Source organism: Hibiscus syriacus, unplaced genomic scaffold (genome assembly GCF_006381635.1).
Source record: "Hibiscus syriacus cultivar Baekdansim isolate YM2019G1 unplaced genomic scaffold, ASM638163v2 tig00111769_pilon, whole genome shotgun sequence".
NCBI lineage: Eukaryota > Viridiplantae > Streptophyta > Magnoliopsida > Malvales > Malvaceae > Hibiscus > Hibiscus syriacus.
This window is the reverse complement of record NW_024063172.1, coordinates 314,532-336,230: the sequence shown is the minus strand read 5'-3', so window position 1 is coordinate 336,230 and position 21,699 is coordinate 314,532. Positions and strand designations below refer to the sequence as shown.

The 21,699-nt window shown below is 31.8% G+C and overlaps 2 protein-coding genes across 3 annotated transcripts; one reads left to right on the top strand and one right to left on the bottom strand.

The window, feature by feature from the left end:
• Positions 1–99: 99 nt before the first annotated feature.
• Positions 100–5,630, bottom strand: LOC120169745 (transcription factor bHLH128-like). Of its 2 annotated transcripts, none has more exons than XM_039177867.1 (6): positions 5,243–5,630; positions 1,967–2,292; positions 1,651–1,782; positions 1,279–1,344; positions 1,050–1,118; positions 100–377 (listed from the first exon to the last, which is right to left on the bottom strand). In XM_039177867.1, the coding sequence occupies exons 1-6, from the start codon at positions 5,592–5,594 to the stop codon at positions 324–326; spliced, it is 999 nt and encodes a 332-aa protein (XP_039033798.1). In that variant the 5' UTR covers positions 5,595–5,630; the 3' UTR covers positions 100–323. The 2 variants fall into 2 exon arrangements, with proteins under 2 accessions (XP_039033798.1, XP_039033799.1); XM_039177868.1 differs by having other exon boundaries at positions 102–377; positions 1,967–2,289.
• A 7,446-nt stretch (positions 5,631–13,076) lies between these two features.
• On the top strand, positions 13,077–21,511 carry LOC120169744 (clathrin interactor EPSIN 2-like). Its single transcript, XM_039177866.1, has 15 exons — positions 13,077–13,227; positions 13,544–13,606; positions 13,813–13,864; positions 14,791–14,870; positions 14,949–15,027; positions 15,705–15,788; positions 15,898–16,043; positions 16,734–17,057; positions 17,388–17,429; positions 17,540–17,635; positions 17,721–17,875; positions 18,698–18,918; positions 19,326–19,875; positions 20,040–20,696; positions 20,770–21,511. Exons 2-15 carry the CDS (start codon positions 13,572–13,574, stop codon positions 21,321–21,323), a joined length of 3,075 nt encoding a protein of 1,024 aa, XP_039033797.1. The 5' UTR covers positions 13,077–13,227; positions 13,544–13,571; the 3' UTR covers positions 21,324–21,511.
• Positions 21,512–21,699: the final 188 nt, after the last annotated feature.

The window sequence follows — 21,699 nt, the reverse complement described above, 5'->3', positions numbered from 1 at the left end:
TTTGTCCGTTTTAGTACCTAAACTGGATTTTAACAGGAAAACATGTCAACTTAATTTTTCATTCCCATCGAAAGCCAAAACATATGTTACACGACAGACACTGAACTTTAATAGGGAAATCTAGAACAATTAACAATTTTTTTTTCATTTTCCAACGCAATCACTTTCAAACTAGGGAAACTTTGTCACTCCATTTATATACAATTTCGAGTTGTTTACCTCTACTTTTTCATTATTAAGTCAAGATAATCCAACTAAATTAGTTTTGGCTTCAAAATTTGGAAATCAGACAACTTTGTTTCCTTAAACCTGTCAAGCAATCATCATAAGCTTTGTTTGCACCCGCATGTACACGTTTCCAATTCTTTGTGGAGTTTCTGCAAAAGAAGTATAAATGTCAAACATAAACTTGAAGAAAAGTTTCCAAAATGCTGGAGTTGGAAGACATTTTAGACCAATCTAAAGGCAATTTTTAGTTTACAACTGGCCCCGAATTCGAGACAACCTGAATTCGGGAAATGCATGGACCTATAAGTAGGGATGGACGGAAGGGGAGTGGGTGGGGACAGTTGCTCTTCTTTTAAAATTTCAAATTATTATATATTTTAGATATTTTATATTGGTAATCTGTTTTTACTCCTAAACTTTTAGAAGTTCAAAATCCATTAAAATTTTATAAGTTTGCCAACTAACATAAAATCTTACGTCTGCTTCTGTATGTACGTGACTTGCAATATAAATCCACTCCGATTCAAAAGTCTTAAGATTTTGTCCCACGAGAGACACCAGGCAAGATTGTATTTAAGCATCTAACTCTACCATATATGCATAAAATTTCCCAATCAGGTATTACGGTGTTATTGGGATGCCCATGGATTCCAAGCCTTAATGATATGTTTTTGGCCAAGAGAATTTATTGAATGTACGGTACCATGCACATGCATATCACAGTTAGATTCCATATCATCATCCACAGCAAATATGAATCTATCACGTTCAGAAGCATAATAATGATGATGTTTGAAACTAAGCTAGACCTGTTTACGAACCTGAACTTCGTTTTGAAGGCCTTTAATATGCTGCACAGCCAAGTCCAGCATATCTGAATAGCTTGTTTGCTGCAAGAACATTTTAAAGATGATTCATTTTGTCTGAAATAAAATTTTGGACCCCTTTTTACGATAACTTGAAAACCATAACTTCACAAGGTAATGAATGATTTGACGCAACTTTATATACAGATTCAACGTAAGGGCTAGAATAGAAATATGTTATTACCTTGTCCATGTTAGGAACAAGCTCTTGTAATTTCTTCAGTTTCCCACTTATTCTTGTTCTTCTCTCCTGTACATACATAAGAAGTTTTAATGATGGTGGATATGATTTCATTCTTTATAGGATTAAGGTACATGGATGCAGCCTAAACAACAGCACCAATTTTAATTGATAGCCCTGAAAAATGTTCCATGTGTGCAAGGCATATAAGAAAGAAGAACTTTCTGAGACAGATATTGAAGTTCAATAGAACTGGCTATTTGGAAAGACTATAGGTTGGTCTAACAAACTTCACTAACATCTCTAGATTTTCCCAAGAATGAGCATTTTGGTTTCTGAGAAGCTATAGCAATTCTCTCTTGGATCATAACTTACTCTTTCGGCAATGCTTCGAGGATGAGTGGCGCAGCCACGCTTGGCTCGGATTTTGCAAGGCACAGAATCTTCAGGAATATGCATCAGCTTTTCAACTGTGGCCATCTCAAGTGTTGTATGGGGTAAGCTAAACTGAAATAAAGATCAAATGGAATATATGAGGCCAATGCTGAGAAGTAAATATCAAGACTGTAAAGCACTTTGATATTCATAAATGGTGCTACCATTAGCTGCAAACAACCATATTGAGCTAAGGATGAGAAATAAAAGTCATTTTCCTGGGAAACAAACAGCAGTAAGTTCTTCATTTATCTACCTGAGTTTCCAATCCATTTATACAGTTGTAAAAATCACCATCAATATTCTTGGCCCTCTTGCTCGGTGGGGCAGAAAACACAATGGAGTTTGTATTATCCCATGAATCCATTCCAAAACCAGAAGCAGCAAATGAATGAGCAGCATTTGGGTGGTTATTGTTAGAGCTAACACCATCAACAAGATTCTCACTTACTTCAGTGATCTGAGAAAGAGAATCTTGTCCAGTGAAGCTCAATTGGGACTTGAGCCTTGCCACTCCATGGCCACCGTTAGCACTGCCTTGAGAACTATAATTTCTGTTGCCCATTGTAACAGAAAAACCTGAAACGATCATTTTTAGTTTTTGCTGCAACACAACATGATCCATTCATAGAAACTCTGAAACTCTAGATGTATGTATATAATGTGTGTTTAATATAAATATATTTATTTTTTAAAAATAAATTATATAGATATGAGTATTTGAATGACTAAATTCTTTTCTTTTAGTTTGAATATATATTATAAATAAATGCTTACATGTATTTTTAAAAAAATAATAATGAAAACAACATTAAATAAACTTGTGAAATTTAAAATGTTACACATAACTTTTCCTAAAATATAGGATTGTCCTTAGGATGCATGGTTTGGTGTAGGAAAATGTTACCAGGACTCTTTATTTATATAACTTTTTGTGTTCAACATTTATAATTGACATATATTTTGATATGATTAAAGATCTTTTAAATAAATAAAAATCCTAAAAAGAAATATATTACTTAGTTGATTAGGACGAAATAAAGAATTTTATATTGAAAAAATTGAGATAAATTTATAGATTTTAATAAAATATAAATTAACTAATTGATTTTTAGTCTAAAATATAATATTTTTATTTTAATCAAAGAGCCAAGATCCAATTCATTTTATATCATCTTATAATTCAAATAGATGAAGTAGGATCAAATATATAGCGTAAAATTAAAAATTTTACATTGATTTAGTATCGTTGGATAAATGAAAATAGACAGTTGAGATTAATAGTAAAAGATGTGAAGATATTCACCCGGAAAAAAAAAAAGATAATCTCATTTTTCAACTATCTATTTTTACTCATCCAATAATCTTATATCAATGTAAAATTAAAAAATATTTATTTTATATAAATAGATCATAGCCTAAATAGATATATTTATTACGAAATCAATAACATAGGTGGAAGGCACATTAGCACTAGATTAGTAGATATGAACAAAGCCAAGCTACAAGTCCACTAAAGTAACGTGAGATTGGGCATTGGCCACATCTTACTTTATTCCAACTTGTCCAACTTGCGCATTCATAAGGCATATACTTTATGTATCTACGTCGATTAGGATAAGTAAAATAAAAACATAATGCTTGGATTCCTATGAAATTGGTGGGCCACGTGATAGATACCCTCTCAGATCTCATCTGGCCGATAAAGAGCATAATTTTATTATGTTTGGGGTAAAATTTGAACCTTTTTAATAAGAAAAAATATATTAAAAAATATAAAATATATAATAATTTTAAAATTTCGAGTCTCGATTTTCACATTTAACTTTGAACCATACAATTAGAGATGGATAAAAAGAAAAGTGTAGGTTGCATTTCTTTCATACAATTCATGTTATGAACAAATTATTTTTTAAATTTTTGATGTTTAATTGACGTAAAATGACTTGGTCAATGTAATATATTTTGATGGTCAAAGTAAAATGGATTGTGTTTTGAAAGAATAATGTACCATCATCTAAAATTTGATAGTATATTTCTTTTCTAATTTTTCACTTCAAATCATAGAACACCCAAAATAATATTATTTTATATATTTATATTAATAGAATATTTTAAAAATTATAATATTAATTTATTTATAATGAATAGTATTATTTATTTATATTTGATATTTATAATGGATGTTTTTCAAAAATATTCTTTTAAACTAAAATCATTTCCATCTGTGTACCAAAAAGAGTTGTCGAAGAGACAACCTATTCTTATTGGGGCGTAGATAATTTTGGGGTAAAATGGGCAGAAAAAAAAATTGGGTTTCAAATTAAGATAAAAAAAATAGGTGTAAAAATGAAACTTTAATATAGTTCAGGGAAAAGTATGAATTAAACCTAAAAAATGGTTTCGGTAAACAACTTATTTTAACGAAACAAGTGACAAATGAATATGGAATTTACTTGGAGCAAGTAAAAAAAACTACGTCTACAAACTATATTTATTACAGGTAAAGTACACAAATGATCCCCAAATTAAAGAATATTATTTTATTAAGTCTTTCAACTATTAAAAGATACAAAGTGATCAACGACTATAAAGTGTTACTTTGTTGAGTATGTCGACTATTAAAAGTTACAATGGTCACTTGACTATTCAATATATTCCAAACTCGTTCTTTTTTGTTATAAAAATTGATGATATTCTAAGTTGAACGTTAACTTGTTGATTGTGATATGATAAAAATTGATCTTAGAATCTCAGGCGACTATCATATCTCAGTCATCACGTTCACGCCCAGCTTATAGAATCACCAATATTTTAACGAAAAAGAACGAGTGTGAAACATAATAAATAGTCGAGTGACCATTTTGTAACTTTTAATAGTTGAAAAATTTAACAAAACAATATTCTATAATCAAATGATCATTTTGTAACTTTTAATAATCAATGGACTTAATAAAACAATATCCTATAGATGATCATTTGTATACTTTATCCATTTTTTAAATAACCCGAATCCTACCACCAAACACTCTCTATATATAATATGTAAACTCTTATGTAAATCTAAATCGGGTCTAAACAATGTGGCCATTGAAATTAACAAAACTCCAAATATAAAAATTGGGAGCCAACTGACCTGAACTTTTTAATACAGAAAAAAAAAAGGACTAGAATTTTTAATCAATATAAAAATTGGGCATTGAAAAACTCCAAATATAACATTTGGAGATTAATGATGATAAATTAACAAAATGAAACAATAAACCGTTAGTTTAAATAAGAGACACCAAATTATGTAGGTGAGATACATTATTAGCCTAACATTTGCTGTTAAATTGAATAATGAACAGAATCATACATTTTGGTCAACGCCTTTAGCCATTCTGATTATATTATTTTCAGTAGAAGAAAAGCCACCGATGAAACGAAAAGAGGTCGTTAAAAAGTCAGAAATACCCCTAACTGGATAATGATTAAGCATATATGAGAACAAAACGATCGCTTTAAAAAAACAGAAGGAAGGAGGCATTACCGTTTTCCGACGTGAAGTGACTAAGGAAACCGGCAGGGGAACTGCGTTGTCTGACCAGAGAGGAGGAAGAAGGAGAAGGACCAGGATAAGATCCATGTGGATGATGCGGAGGTGGAGGAGGAGGAGGAGCGGACGATTTAGGCTCACGTGGATTGCTCGACGAGCTGGCTTTACAAGCTAACTCCGATGTTAGAGACGAGGAGTCGGCGGAGGAGAGGTAGTGGCCTACGAGGTTAAGATCAGCGCCGATGACGGAATCCACGGCGTTGGTGAGGAAGGAACCGGGAGCTGAACCGTAACGGGTTAGACCGGATTGGCCCATGGATTTTTGAGAGGAAGGTGGTGAATACATGGCTTTGGCTAGCTGAAGAAAATGGAAATTTTGGAAGCTAAAAACTAAAAAGAGAGGTTGTATTTTAAAAGCTGATGGAGTATATAAAAATTAAAGGGTAAAATACGTTAGATACCACTGAAATTTAAGTGTTGTATTTTTTATATCACTAAACTTTTAATTTTTTCAATTACAACATTGAACTTTCAATTTTCTCAATTATAGTACTAAACTTTGATTTTTGTTTCAATTATACCACTAGATCGTTAAATCATTAGCAACCGAATCAAAATGACATCATTTTGGTGATATATCTACGTTGACAATTGTCAGCCATCGTGTCGTTAACGATTTAATGGTTCAGTTGTATAATTGAAACAAAAATTAAAGTTTGGCGTTATAATTAATAAAAATGAAAGTTCAGTGGTATAAATGATAAAATTCAATTGTATTTGACGTAGCTTACCAAAAAAATGAGTGATGCATACATATGCTGCTTGGGAAAATGTCATATGAAGTTTTGTACGAACATAATTAGAAAGTTTAAATAATGATATCAAAATTTTAAAAATGGAAAATAATACACAAGTGATTCTCTTGCTATATGATATTATTTTATTAAGTATTGTGATTATTAAATATTATAAAATGGTCCCTTAATTGTAGGATGTTATTTTGTTGAGTCCATCAACTATTTTTTATTAATTTGGGGTAAGTGCAATGTAGTATCTCTTCAGTGATAACTCTCAACTTTTTGACATTGAACACTCACACGACATTTATAGTGCTCGAACTCAGGTACTCAAGGAATACCAACAATTTCTTTACCATTGAGCCACTTGGTTTGTGCCCATTGACTATTAAAAGTTATAAAACGATCATCCGACTATTCATTATGTTCCAAACTAGTCGTTTTCGTTAAAAAAATTAGTAATTGTTTGAGTGGATGTTAGTATGTTGTCTGAGATACTATAGTCGTTTGAGATTATGTAATAAGATTTTGTCATATCTTATAGAGTAGATTAACATATAGCATAGTTTGTCTTCAAAATTTTAATATAAACGAATGAATTTTGAACATAATGAATAGTCAAGTGATCATTTTGTAACTTTAAATGGTTAGAGGACTCAACAAAGCAACATCCTATAGTTGAGGGATCATTTGTAACTTTTGATAATCAAATGACTCAACAAAATAATACCCTATAGTCGGAAACCATTTTGTATACCTTATCCTTTAAAATTTAAATAGTTGTTCGAAAGAAATGAATAAAAATAAATTGTAAGTGTTAATTTTCTAGGAGTGTTAATTATTTTTAAAAACAATACTAATATTTTATATTTATATATAGATAATTTACAAAATATTTTGTGGGTAAACTATGCACTTAGTACCTAAAGTATTAGTTTTGATCCGTTTTAATATCTAAACTTTCAATTTTTTCAAAATTATATCTAATATTTAGTTTTCATTTCATTTTCGTACACAACCATTAAAAGCGCTTAGCATGTTTAGCACCTAAACTATTAGTTTTATCTGTTTTAGTATTTAAACTTTCATTTTTTTAAAAACTTAATATTAAATTTTGAATTAAAGTACTAAAATAAAACAAAAACTAAAGTTTTTAACAGCATAATACTAAAATAAAACAAAAATTAAATTTTATATATGATTTTTAAAAAATAAAAATTTAAATATTAAAATAAACTAAAACTAATAATTTATATACTAAATGTTCCGATATTTAGTTCGCCGGTGTTCCCAGACAGTTGACACCCTCAACAAAGGCTGTTCTTGAGGTTTTGCTTCCATCAGACGTTGGTGATTTCTTTGTTACGTCACCACTTTGCCTGTTTTTTATAAATCCATTTGAGCTGCCATAATTCACGTGCTGTTTATTTTATTCATACTTTGCCCAATTGGACCATAATCGAGTAAAAAACGGTGAATTACACTCTAGGTCAGTGTATTATGAGTATATTTATAATTGGATCATGTTATTTGAAAATGTTACATTTATCACTTTATTTATTGTTTGTTAAGAATTAGGTTAAAGTTAATTATATAACGAATATTCTTTAGTACATGAATTTTATACTCATTAAGAACACTTCTTTCTACCTCGGTAATAGAAAATTGTTGTTATTCATTGAGGTCTACAAGTAGTATATGTTCTAAATATACTCTCAACCATTTGATAATAAACGCTCAATCATCTTGCTACAATCGTTGGTGCTCGAACCCGTGACCTCTAGGAACAACAACAATTCCTTTAATCACTGAGATTGATTGGTTTGTGTTTATATGTTAAATAGTTAAGAGTTATCTCTGAACATATACTATATTGTATTTATCTTAGATTAATAAAAAAAAGTTACAATAGTATATAGTATAATTTGTTGAGTTATAATAATAAAATTAATTTTAAATATTTATATATGTTATAAATTAATCTACTTTTTAAGTTAAATTTAATATTCAACCTAACAAAATATAAAATTAGTTTTATAAATTAAGAATTTTTATAGTGAAATTTAACCTTCCTCCTCTTAAAATGAAAATCATTTTTATGAAAGTACTAATTAAAATATTAAAACTTTTACCATTTTGATGTGACATCTTATATGAATTTTTTTACATGTACTCTATATTCGCATGACACTATTTATCTTATGTACTGTGTTAATAAATAATTTAAAATTATAAAAATATCCAATAATAATAATAACTCAAAAAATAGCATGGAGTATATTATATCTTTTTGCATATTGCAATGTTAACATGATTGCAAATTTAATATTTTAATTAAAAAACAATTAAACTTTGGGTTAAGTTAAAAAAATACTCAAAGTATGCCCTTTTTCCTTTAAGTATTAGACAATTTTTTTGGTTAAACGAAATCCTCAAATTATGATTATTTTTATTTCAAGCCCCTAAATTATTTTTCGTCAAAAAAAATGCCTAATTTTATATGATATGTCAACGTTTTTTTAGTAAAAAAAATATTTTTCTAACTAAAAATGATAAGACTTGAATGACTAAATATAATAGTTTAAGGATTAGTTTGACAGAAAATAGTTTAAATACTTATAAAAAATTATAATCTGATTACTTGTTTTACTTTAAGTCTTAGACTTTTATTAAAATATTAAAGGTTCAATTTAACTAAAATGAAAAATAAAACACAAAGGGGTAAAAATGTAAAGGATAAACCACACATTTAGTACCTAAACATTAGTTTTGGTTTATTTTAATACCTGAACTTTTAATTTTTTTCAAAACCATACCTAACATTTAGTTTTCATCTCATTTTAGTATCCACCGTTGAAAACTTAATGTGCTTAGTACCTAAACTATCAATTTTAGTATATTTTAATACCTAAACTCTCAATTTTTTTCAAAACTTGACTTTAAATTTTGAACGTATACTAAAATTAAATAAAAACTAAAGTTCTTAACGGTTGGTACTAAAATGAAACAAAAACTAGACTTTCGAAATTATTTTAAAAAAATTAAAAATTTAGATACTAAAATTATCATATAAAGCACTAACATCTATTAAACAAACCGATGGTGTCCCCGAGAAGTCAAGACAAATAAAAAGGGGCCATTTTTTAGAGTGATTGTAAGTAATGCATTGAATCTCACCTTTTCTTGCCTAATTTATGAGGAAAGTTCAGTTAACCTACCATTTAATAAGAGACAAGTCCATTTTATTAGTACCAAGTGGACTGCTGCCTTTTGCGATTGGGCAAATCATAATTGTCTATATGTATTTATATCTATTGGTAGACCATTAGGGTTTTCGTATTAACAAAACCTTGTGTTTGGAAAAATAATTGTCTATTATGTCACATGACAATCAAATTTAAGTGCATGTGATATAGTCTGAAAATGAAAGATATTTTATTTTGACAACCATTACCCAATCACAATGGAACTTTCTTACAATACTAAAAAAATAAAATAAAATTGAACCAAGTTACTTCGGTGGTTAAATGAATGATTTTTATTCTTAGACGTCATGGATTCGAGCACCAGCAACTGCATCAGAGGTGATTGATGGTTTATTGTCAAATGGTTTAGAGTACTTAAAACATATACTACTTTGTAATTAGGGGTGCTTAATGAGTTGAGTAACTTGAACTCGACTCGGTCATAGCTCGGTAAAAACTCGACTCAGGTTCGAGCTTAGCTCGAGACCTTAACGAGTGGAGTCGAACAAAGTCCAGCTCGACTCGATAAGTTCGCGAGCAACTTGTTAATTTTTTAATATAATTTTTTAAGTAGTTACCTTAAAAAAATATTTCATTCAAAGAAATTACTAATTTACTAATAAAAAATAAAAAATATATATAGGTTGCTAATCTTTTGTTTTTTAATAAATAAAAATACTAAATTATTAATTAATATTTTACTACACTCAAAAATCAAATCTTAGGGGTTGTTTGTTTACTTCAGAATGATTACGCGTTGAATAATTCAATGGCCTGAATGATTCAGAGGCTCTGTATGAATTAGCTCTGAATGCGACATGCTGTTTGATAATGAATCTGAATCATTCAGAATGTACTTTGATGTTGAACCATTCAACACTGTTTTGCTGAACCATTCAATATAGTCTTCATTCAGTGGTTAGAAACAAACACGCTGAATGTTGAACGGTTCAACATTCAACGTTGAATGGTTCTATTCAGAGCCAAACAAACAACCCCTTATTTATTATTTTAATATATTAGCATATTGTTATTTTAGGATTTAGATTTTAAAATTACTTCATACATTCTTTTGATATTTTTTTGGTTAAATCTATTAATTTATGATTATATTAAGGTCTATATACTATTAGTATATTTTACCTATAGTTAAGAAAATAAGGTAGAATTTTCGGTGAGCTTAACGAGCAACGAGTCGAACAACAAATTTTTTCAATGAGTACAAGTCGAACAAAATTTTAACGAACAACGAGTCGAGTCGAGTTAAGCAACAAATTTTTTTAACAAACACTAATCTCAAAATTAGTTGAGCATTTTTTCACGATCTCAAAATTCAAAGCACTATTATTATTAGGGTAAATATATATTTCAATACTAAAATTTTACTTTGATTTCTAAGTTTTTTTTTGTTATTCTTATTCAATTTGGTATCTAAATTTGTTTTTTTTTTAAATAAATACTTGTGGATTTTAACTGTTTTGAATCAAGAAGCCAAGTTCAAGTATCAATTTGAAGAAGAAAAAACATAAAATTCAAATACATAATTGGACAAACAAATTAATTACTAATTGAATATTTAAATCAAATTCAAATATTTAATTGGACGAATAAAGATTGATATCATTTGAGCAGATTTTGGGTTCGAGTATTTTTTAATGCATATAAAAGAACCTTAGGAATAGCCTTTTTATTTTTAATGTCATTTATAATTAAAATATATGAATTGAAAGGAAAATAAATAATATATATTTTTCATTTTCCAAATGAACCTCAATCATTCATACTCCAAGTGCCACACTGGCAAGCATCAATGTCAGATTGATGAATGAACCGCCCTTTCTTCTTCTTTGATTTGACAAAATTGACGAAAATTTGATTTGGCAAACTTTTATTTGATTTTAACAGCGTGCTGCAGTTTTAATATATAGTTAGAAAAAAGTATTGTCGGTTTTGTTAATATTTTATTAAAAATATTAAAATATATTGATGTTTTAAGTAAAAATAATAATATTTTAAATAATTTTTATCGATTTTATTATTATTTAAAAAAGTAATAAAATCAATAATATTTTTTTTAATTGATTTTAAGAATGTCACACTATAAAACTTCCCAAGATAGATATTCGATTCTCCAAATACCAACTTCATTCATTGCACAACACCTTTGCCTTTAGCTCTCATAGCCTTTTCTTTGATTGCATGCTGTGTCTTGCCCGAAACAGTTGCATGAAAACTTTTATAATTTGACGTCTTCACCACACTTGATCAATGCTAAAACAGTTGGTACTATACAAATCTGACTTATTTCATGTATACAACTATATATATATGATTCAATTATATATTGTAATTTTCTTTTTTAATTTTACGTAAATTTAATATTGTTGGATGAGTGCAAATAAAATATTAAGGATACTTAATAATTAGATTGCTTTTTTTAACTATCAGTATTCAAATATCTATTAGTCGATTATTTCATATCATATTTTGCATATGCTCATTATGGGGGCGACTCTCTCAATTTAGGTTATTTCATTCACAAATGTTAGGGTTCAAACTCTTAACCTTATTTAATGAGTATTGAATCCACGACCTAAGGGAGAAGATATATCAACTGAGAGCTTTTAACCACGTGCTCTAGAGATTGTTGACTTGATTTATTTATTTTAATGAGTAAGCAAAATTAAATTTGAATTTAATCAAAATTATTGAAATATCATAATCAAAACTTAATTTATGTAAGTATATTAACTTTGATCGATAATTTTAAAATATACCCCCTACAAATACTTTTGAAATATAGATAATATATCTAATCTCATGTCTGAAAATGTAACTGAAACGGACATATTAAACTACTAATATTTTTCTGTAAGGATTTTGGGCCTTTAATGTTAAGGTGAAACCAGAGTTCCTTGGTTTGATTTTGGGCCTTGACACCTGATTTTTGTGCTACTCAGCTGCGAGTTCTGTAAACAAAGCTCCATCTTCATGTTAATACTGTCAATTTGACATGCCTTTTTTACCATAGATACAATTTTAATATGAGAGGGAATCCTCTTGTTACAGTTATTATTATTATTTTTCAATAATATGAGCCGAGTATAAAATAATATCGATTTATAATTTAAGATAAATTTTTTACAACATATACCCTGCATATATAATTTCTCGAACTCAGAATATCTTAAAGAAAACAACTACCGAAACCACTTGATAGGTTCTTATTATAATGATTATTTAATTGACATAAATAAAAAGAAAAATGTTATTTTAATAGGAACAAGTTACATAGGATTTTGAGAAACCTTTGACTTTATTTTTCTTTTAACTGCGAGTTGATGATAATTGTTAATGATCTTAATTTGATTGTAGTTTTATTTGAAATTAAATTGAAAAAGTGAATTATAGACCCCAAAATAAAATTTTTAAATAGTAAAAATAATAAATCTTATAAGTAATGATTGTATAAATTAGGAGAAAGAGTAAAATTGAGTGATAATTAGCGTAATTTATCAAAAAAAAATCAATACGAAGGTATACACAAATTCTCTCATTTTCTCAGACTTTATTAAAATACCGACGGTCTATTTTATCAAATAAAAAAAAAAGGAAAAAAAAAAGAAAAAAGAAAAAAAGAAATTGCCGCTAGATCTGCGGTTTCAATTGTGATTCAATCAGGTTCAGGCTTTGTTTATCTTGTTTGTTACATTTGTCCTCTTTTTTCCCTCACATTTAGATTTGTTTCGTTTTACTATTTATTATATTATTGGTTTGGATTTCTTATTTCGTAGATCTATTTCTACATTTTTGTCTGAGTTTAGCTACATTCGCGTCGCTTTGATTATGTTTTCATCTTGTTTAGATTGATAATTGTTTATGAAGGTTTATCGTTTCTCTTTCTGATCGAACGATTGGAGCTTTGTTTCTTTTTATTGTAAGTTGCATTTAAACAATTATATATACACACATTTTAGGTTGTTTTTCTTTGGAATGATTCTTAGGTTGACGATTACAAGATTCAGGGATCTGTTAATCATACATCTTGAAATTGTAGAATTTTGATCCCAATTAGCTTCTTTGAATAATAAAGCTTAATTTCATTTTATTGTCTGTAAATGATCTTGAATTTTGCTTTGAATTCTTTGACTTCTCTTTGTAATGTTTTGAGCTGTTACGCTCAAATGCATCTAATTTTACTCTATTGTGTGCGAGATCTGATCTTTCCATTTCTTGCCTCTCTAACGTGACAGGACTTCTTCATTTTGAAGGCAGGCTACGATGAAGAAGGCCTTAGGCCAAGCTGTTAGAGACCTGTAAGTGTGCTATTAGTTACTAATTCCTGTATCTGATGAACATTTGTTAAATCGTTTTGAATATTTAACAGTGTAAAGCAATAAATTTGCAAGTGTTATTTGTGAGGCATTATGTGGATCATTTTTTTTATCTTTTTGTATTCGTGCACCTTGGAATTTGCTATATAACTAGTGCCTAAATTATTTTTTATTCTTTGTTCCTGCAGCAAGCGAGGAGTTAATAAGAAAGTTCTTAAAGTTCCGGGAATAGAGCAGAAGGTAAGAATAATTTTTAGAAAGTTCACTGAGTTCTGTGGTGGGTGAAGAAATGGGATTATAAACAGAATCGAACATATGATTTTTTGGGTAAAGTTCTGAAGGATTAATGCTCTTGTCTACATTATAGAGAGGTGACACTGAGGGGAAAACATTTGTTTTCTGAAAAAAAATGAAACCGGTAAGAGAATTGTGAACTCTTTAGATTAGGGTGGTTTACTATCAGTCAGAGGCCTGCATGTTCCCTTTCTCAACTAAGCACTACAAGAAATGGAGCTTTCTGAAAAGTGATAATTTTGTTTGTAAGAAGAGCTTATGATGTGATTTAGGGGAAGAAAACAATAGTGACTGAAAGAATTAAGGCTGTAAAACGGGTTAGAAAGAAGTTGGAACTCTAGAGAACATTGTGTTACATAAAACCCCTAATTTCTTTAAATTAATTCAAAGAAAACAATAAGGATACTGCTGGCTGTAAAGCCTACAACCTGTTTATAGTAGGCTTTCTTGCAAATAAAGTTTCTAAACTCTTTTGCAAATAAAGCTCTATCCCTACCCTTAGATTTAAACCCTAAAACTAACTAATAATCCTAGCTTCAATAATATACCTAATACTTGGTAAAAAAAACTGAAACGATAAAATATTATAAAATAAATAAAGCTCTCCTGCATCAGCATTCTGGTGTTGAGCTTCCTGTTACAGGGCCGGTTTGAGCCTCTGAGTAAAATGTTTGGATAGATCCAAAAGGGTACTAAGAGGACTGATTCTTATATTTGCTCTAGGATCCCAAATTTTCATTATAAACTTCTCCTTAACTTTGAAAAGTGTTTCTAATGCTGATTGAGCTGACTCTTGACTGAATATCACCAGTAATACAATTAAAATTTTGTTTAACTGCTTGAAATAATAATACTTTATTCCTTGTCTTTAGGTTCTTGATGCCACCAGCAATGAGCCCTGGGGTCCTCATGGATCACTTCTTGCAGATATTGCCATGGCTACAAGAAATCTGTAAGCTAAAGGGAAATTATGTTTGATCTTCGTTACTTATTTGTTATGGAGAAATTTATTTTGCAAATCTTCATACAGTCACGAATACCAGATAATCATGGCAGTAATCTGGAAACGTATAAACGACACTGGAAAGAATTGGCGTCATGTTTACAAGGTTAGCATTTTTGTGGAGGGATTATGTTAGCTTTCATTTTATAAGATTGAGTGTTAAATATTTGAGCCTTTATTTAATGTTCAAGGAATGTTTTATTTTGGGGGTTTTGGAAATATTTAAATGATTTGGTGGGAGTTTTTCAAAAGTCAAAATTCTCTTAAATGTTTGTTATATCGAAAAGGGGGAGATTGTTAGCTTTGATTTTATAAGATTTTGATATAACAACGTTCAAGATATTTTTTTCATATGTATTTCCAAAGTCATTTTGTGAAATTTTTATTGAAGATTCTATGAAACATTTTCAAAGTATTTAAAACCTCAAAAATATGGGGGAGATTGTTGAGTTTGAATTTAATATTTGATATAAAAAAATTAAATTAAAAATGTTTTTGGACTTGGTCAAAATTTTCAATTTGTTTAGTTGTGTTTAGTATCAATTTGTTTTCTCTGCAACTGAAAAAAGTGTCTGTCTAGATATTCATGTAATTGTTGATATTTTATCCTTTCACTAAATCTCTTTTTATTTTGCATGGTCTTTGTGTTGTGATGTAGTACATTTTTTCTGTATTATATTTTGATTTGTGTTTTCTCTTCTCTATATTATTTACTTTTCCTCCGTTTCTCCTCTACTTTAAAACATACCATGAAGTAAGTTGTGTTATTTATTGAACTTTCAGGGTCTGACTGTTTTGGAGTACCTTGTTGCCCATGGATCAGAGCGTATGATAGAAGACATAAGAGAACGTGCATCTCAAATATCGGTAGTGTTTGTTTCTTATGACATTATTTTATGCAATGGTGATGACATTATCTGCTGCTCGTTGTGTTTAAATATTTTTGGTCTGATTAATATTCCATTTCATGTTACAGAGTTTGTCCGACTTTCAGTATATTGATTCCAGTGGAAGAGACCAGGGTAGCAATATCCGAAAAAAATCTCAGAGCCTTGTAGCTCTAGTCACCAATAAAGAAAGGATAATTGAAGTAAGACAAAAGGCTGCAGCTAACAGGGATAAGTGAGTTTGCAAACGTGTATTTTAATTTCCTTGCTGTTTTCAACATATGACCAGCATTGGCAAAATTGATCAGCATGCATATTTTCATCATGACAAGTACATGTGTGTGAGAGCTTATGTACTTTCAACACGACAATACATGTGTGCAAGAGCATGCAAATATATACATGCACCTTCTCTTGCATTTGGACTCTGATCTCTTGTTTTAATGGGAAGCATCTTAATAGCTTGGTCCATTAGTAGAGCACAAGGCTCTTAACCTTGGGGTCGTGGGATCGAGTCCCACGGAGGGCATTTCATAATTCGGAGGTCTCCTACGGAAGCTGCTCTCAACCTAGCGTTGGGGGCAGCCTACTATCCTACCTCCCCTTACCCCATTACATATGGGAATAAGGGTCAGCTAATTTTCTAGTATATTTTCACCATTGTTGCCAATAATAGTGATTTCTATAGGTTTTTATTGTTCTCCCATTACAATTTTGAATCTTTTCCATAGCTATGGTCCTATACCTTTTCTAATTGAGTTCTATTTCTCTATGTTCTGATGACATTTCTTGCTCACGATTCTCAGTATCCGCGATTTTATTTTCTTGTCCCAAATAATTTTCCTCGAAATCGTTTTAGTATAGGAGAATATAAATGAATGGAAATGCACAATTCTTCCATAATGCATAACTATTTGTTTTACAGGTTACAAAACACACCAACAGGTGGAATGCATGGGCCAGGTTCTGGGGGACAGGGGGACAAATATGATTATGATTATCAATATGGTTATGGAAAAGACAGGGAATACGGTTATAGAGATGATGATCGGTATGGTAGATATTCAGATGCTAATAGTCGTGACGGAGATCGTTATAGCAGAGATTATGAAGATCGTAATGCCAGAGATGATTACAGGTATGATGAGCACAGAGGTAAAACTAGAAACGTCGATGGTAATCAACATGGCACAAGAAGTAGGAGCTCTGATAGAGACCGTGCTTTTGATGATGATGGTGCTTCATCTCGGTATGCATTTATTGAACCTTTTTGGCCTTTATCTCGCTGTGTTCTTTTTAAGAGACATATTAATTTGTTGATTCTGTTATTATACTTTTTCTTGATTATCTGTTGAAGTAATCTTTTGCTTTTTCTGGGTTGCAATTTACACAGTGGAAGATTGAATATTTAATAAGTTCATTTCACTATATTAGGATACTTAAATGGTGCATTTATCCAGTTATTGATGTTCCAGATTTAGTAGTTTTTATGATCCCCCACCCCCCCTGAATTTAAAAGCATGGTGCTCTTACCTTCATTGGATACTTGTCATGAATAACAAGATCATCTTCTTTGCAGGGGCAGCAGTGCTAGAGCTGATAATTACTCTCAAGATGGAAGGTAACCCTTAGTGGATGCATTTTTAACTTGTCTTAGGTGTTCAATTTTTGTTAGCAAATAATTACCGGTTTCTTGTTTCTAGAACTTTATAAAAATAATTATTTTTGTAGGCAGCATGAGCAGAAGTTCTCTGAACAAAAAAATGGTGCTCCTCCTTGTTATGAAGAAGCAGTAAGTGAATCTCGGAGTCCTGTCCATGTTGAAAGGTATTATTTTGTACCATAAATTTTCAGACATGTTGCCTGTAATCAATTTATTCTAGTTGGTGCATTGAAAGATCTTTGATGATAGGGATGGAGAAACTTCAGTACCAGCTGCTTCCAGGTCGTCTTCTCCTGCCACCAATAACTCTAACGAAGCAACCTCTGACTTTGGTATTTCGGCATCCCCATCAAATAAAAATGTGGAGGCTTTCAATGAACTTGATTCACGTGTTTCAGATTCAGGTATGATATTCCTATACGAATACCATCGTTTGTTTATTCCAGTGGCATTGCTTGGATGATCATGGCTGCCTTTCACATGGAATCTGGGGCCATTATTGCTCATCCAATAAGAACATAGGTGGTTTGGATATTTTGACTTTAACAAATACCATGGAAATCTTAAATTTCCAAGTTGTTTAAGTTTGATATCCTATGTTGCTTGACATTCAATTTCATTTTTAAATTTATATCAGTAAAATATATATTTCTTGCAAAAGGGATTTAATTATTTATACGTCTATGGTAACTTTTCTGGATGGAATATTTTGGCAATTGGTTTCTATACAAATTACCGAGTTGTTTAAGCTTGATGTCCTCTGTTGCACGACATTCTATTTTATTTATAACAAATGGATTTAATTATTTATATGACAATAGTAACTTTTCTGGGTGGTAAACTTTGGCAATTGGTTTTTATACAAATTACCGAGTTGATATCCTCTGTTGCTTGACATTCTATCTCATTTTTTTTCTCTGTAAAATATATAGATCTTGCTGAATGGATTTATTTGTTTCTAAGCTGATAGTAAATCTTTTGGATGTTAAACTTGTCAATTGGTTTTATACTAGTGAGAATTTTAAATTATTGTACATGATAATTTTAAATCAGAACATAAAAGACTGTTGTTAGCCTTTTTTTTATTTTGTTTTCCCTTTACTCATTTGAAATGAAATTACTAGTTGGAGTTTCTATCGATTGCATTTGTATGAACATAAATTGGCTTCTTTTTTATGCTATTGCATTTATCCCTTTAACCTGGAACTTAACTTTCTTCTTTGCAGCTGCACCCACTCCTGCTTCTACGCCTGGCCCCGCCCCACCCACTGCCGCTCCCACTGCTTCAACCAGTTCCGAAATAGACTTACTTGGTGATCTGTCAGATTCATGGGCCGTGGTGCCAACTATACTTGAAACCTTTGCACCTGAGCTTGATACCCATGCTAAATCTAGTGCTATGCCCTCCTTTGCTGCCAAGCAATCAACATCCAACTCTGGAAATCAGGTAAATATGACTTGTTTTATTTAGGGACCTCTTAAAGTCCTTTTTCTCTACTTTATATACTAGGATTTCAGTCTACCTGTCTACAATGTGTTTTGATTTGATTCAAGTATCTTTAATTAATCAGCATGTAAAACATGTAGATTTAAAATTGCAGCTACTATGTGTAATAATATTCAATATCATCTTTATATTTACTATAGAAGGTTAAATTTTATTTTTGAACTATATTATTGGCTAATTGATTATGAGAATAACCATTTTCTAGAATTTTCTCTATTTCCTCCCTTTTCCCTATCTCTCCCCTTTATTTTGCCTCTATCTTTCATGTTTGTTCTTCGATTCCAGTGGACACATTTGTTATCGTAGTTCCGTTATTACAGAATAAGTTAGTTTTGCTCTTGATACAGGGTTTTGATGATCCATTTGGTGATGGTCCTTTTAAAGCTTTCCCTTCGTCGGATACTGCCTCAACTCAGCAACAAGTATTAGTTTTCATGACTACTATGCAGCCTACAATGAGCCAAAATGCAGAAGCAACTCAGCCATCTGTAAAATCCGAGATAGTCACAGATTTCAGATTTGGGGAGTCATTCTCTGCCAATGCTTATTCTGCTCCCATTTCCTCAAATGGTCAACCTCAAGTGAATTCACAATTTTTGCCTCAAGAATTGTCAGTTTCATATCAGGAAAATGATATATTGGTGGATATTCTTCCACCCTCTGGACCTGTAAATGATGCAGCTTCACATACAGCCCTATTTGCACCACCAGTAGCTACTTATGGTCAATTGGCACAGCCAGCTATTTATGGCCAGCATGCACAATCAGGTGATAGCATGTACCAACTCTCACAGCCAAGTACTAATCCTTATAGTCAGCCTGCGCAACCCAGTTCTGATCCATATAGCCAAAACGAGCAGTCAAGTACTAATCCATATGGCCAACCTGCACAGCCAGATGCTAATCCGTATGTCCTGCCTGCACCGCTAAATGTTAATCATTGCGGTCAGCCTGCTCAGCGAAATGTTAATCCCTATGGGCAGCTGCTCAGCCAAATGTTAATCCCTATGGCCAGCCTGCTCAGCCAAATGGTAATCCATTAGGCATGCCTGCTCAGCCAAATGCTAATCCTTACAGCCAGCCTGCACAGCCGAATGTTAATCCTTACGACCTGCCTGCTCAGCCAAATGCTATTCCATATGGCCAGCCTGCTCAGTCAAATGCTAATCCGTACAGCCAGCCTACACAGCCCAGTGCTAATATATACGACCAGCCTGTACAGCTAAGTGCTAATCCATATGCTCAGCCCACACAGCCAAGTTCAAATAATGGATATGGTAATTTTATCCCCCAGTCTGTGTCTACTGTCACTCAAATTCCGGGATCTGCAGGACAGGGCAGCAATGGGAGCTTAATGGTAGGTTCTAATCCTCCTGTCAGTTCACAAATGGCTCCTCGACCTCAAAATCCTACTGTACCCGCTGCTCAGTTCAACAGTGGAAAATTTCTTTCACAGCAGGGCTCTGCTATGCCAGTTGGTTCGCAGAGTGCCAGTCAAACCACAAATGGATCAGGTGCACATAATAACAATGATGTCGTGGGAGGCTTCCTTTCACAACCAGGATCAAACACTTCAATGGCACCACAGACAGCTCCTCCCTCATCAACGGGAGCACTTGCTAGAGTTCCGCAACCATCAAAGGATAAATTTGAGCCTAAGTCAGCAGTTTGGGCTAATACATTGAGCAGAGGACTGGTCAATTTGAATATATCCGGACGTAGGTACTTGTCTTTCCTGTTGTAAAAATGTCCCTTCCACAATAATTAACGTTATTTGTTTTCTACATGCAGCTAAAACAAACCCATTGGCTGATATTGGAGTTGACTTTGATGCTATTAATCGGAAGGAAAAGAGGTTAGAAAAGCCTGTCCAGACTGCTGTAACAAGTACTATCACGATGGGTAAAGCTATGGGATCCGGTTCTGGGATGGGTCGTGCTGGGGCTAGTGCTCTAAGAGCACCAGCAAATCCTATGATGGGTTCTGGTGTGGGTATGGAAAGCGGAATGGGTGCTGGATCTGTCAGGGGCATGGACATGGGAGGGTATGGCGGTATGAATCAACAACCAACGGGCATGAATCCAGGCATGGGGATGAATAATATGGGTATGAATCCAGGCATTGGGATGAATAACATGGGCTTGTATCCAGGCATGGGGATGAATAATATGGGCATGAACCCAGGCATGAGGATGAACATGATGAGCTCGGGCATGGGGATGAATATGGGAATGGGGCAAATAACTCACATGCAATCCCAAAGTGGAATGCCCGGCAGTTACAACCCAATGATGGGTTCTGGTGGCTACTATCAACAGCCACATGGCGGTGGTGGTTACCGGTGAGAAATCATTGTGAGATAAGAGTGACTGAAGTTGCCTGTGTGCTTGTGAGAGAAAAGAGGCTGCCACAGCAAAACCCAGATGACATGTCGCCATTGAACACCAGCGTCAAGCTGTAATTTTGAAGTCACACATTCTATCGGCAGTGGCCTGATGCGATCAATGTTTGATTCATCTCCTATTATTTCTCATTCTTGTCACTTGTTTGGGCCACCAGAATCTCGGTTCATTGCTGGTTTGACCTGAACCGTTGCGAAAATTGTGTAGCAGTGAAGAGAATATACAACCTTGCTCAGGTTGCCTTTCTTTTCTCTCATCATTCTTCCTTCCATAATGTTATAAATATAAATTATAAATATTTTGAGCATTTTAAGTTTGT

Excerpts from the sequence above, each read along its gene's own strand:
- LOC120169744 (XM_039177866.1), top strand. The coding sequence starts at position 13,572 with ATGAAGAAGGCCTTAGGCCAAGCTGTTAGAGACCT. Across the intron at positions 15,028-15,704 it reads ATTGGCGTCATGTTTACAAG|GGTCTGACTGTTTTGGAGTA; the intron begins GTTAGCATTTTT and ends TTGAACTTTCAG. Across the intron at positions 17,636-17,720 it reads AGTCCTGTCCATGTTGAAAG|GGATGGAGAAACTTCAGTAC; the intron begins GTATTATTTTGT and ends CTTTGATGATAG.
- LOC120169745 (XM_039177867.1), bottom strand. The coding sequence starts at position 5,594 with ATGTATTCACCACCTTCCTCTCAAAAATCCATGGGCCAATCCGGTCTA. Across the intron at positions 1,783-1,966 it reads TAAATGGATTGGAAACTCAG|TTTAGCTTACCCCATACAAC; the intron begins GTAGATAAATGA and ends TCTTTATTTCAG. Across the intron at positions 1,119-1,278 it reads TTGTTCCTAACATGGACAAG|CAAACAAGCTATTCAGATAT; the intron begins GTAATAACATAT and ends ATGTTCTTGCAG.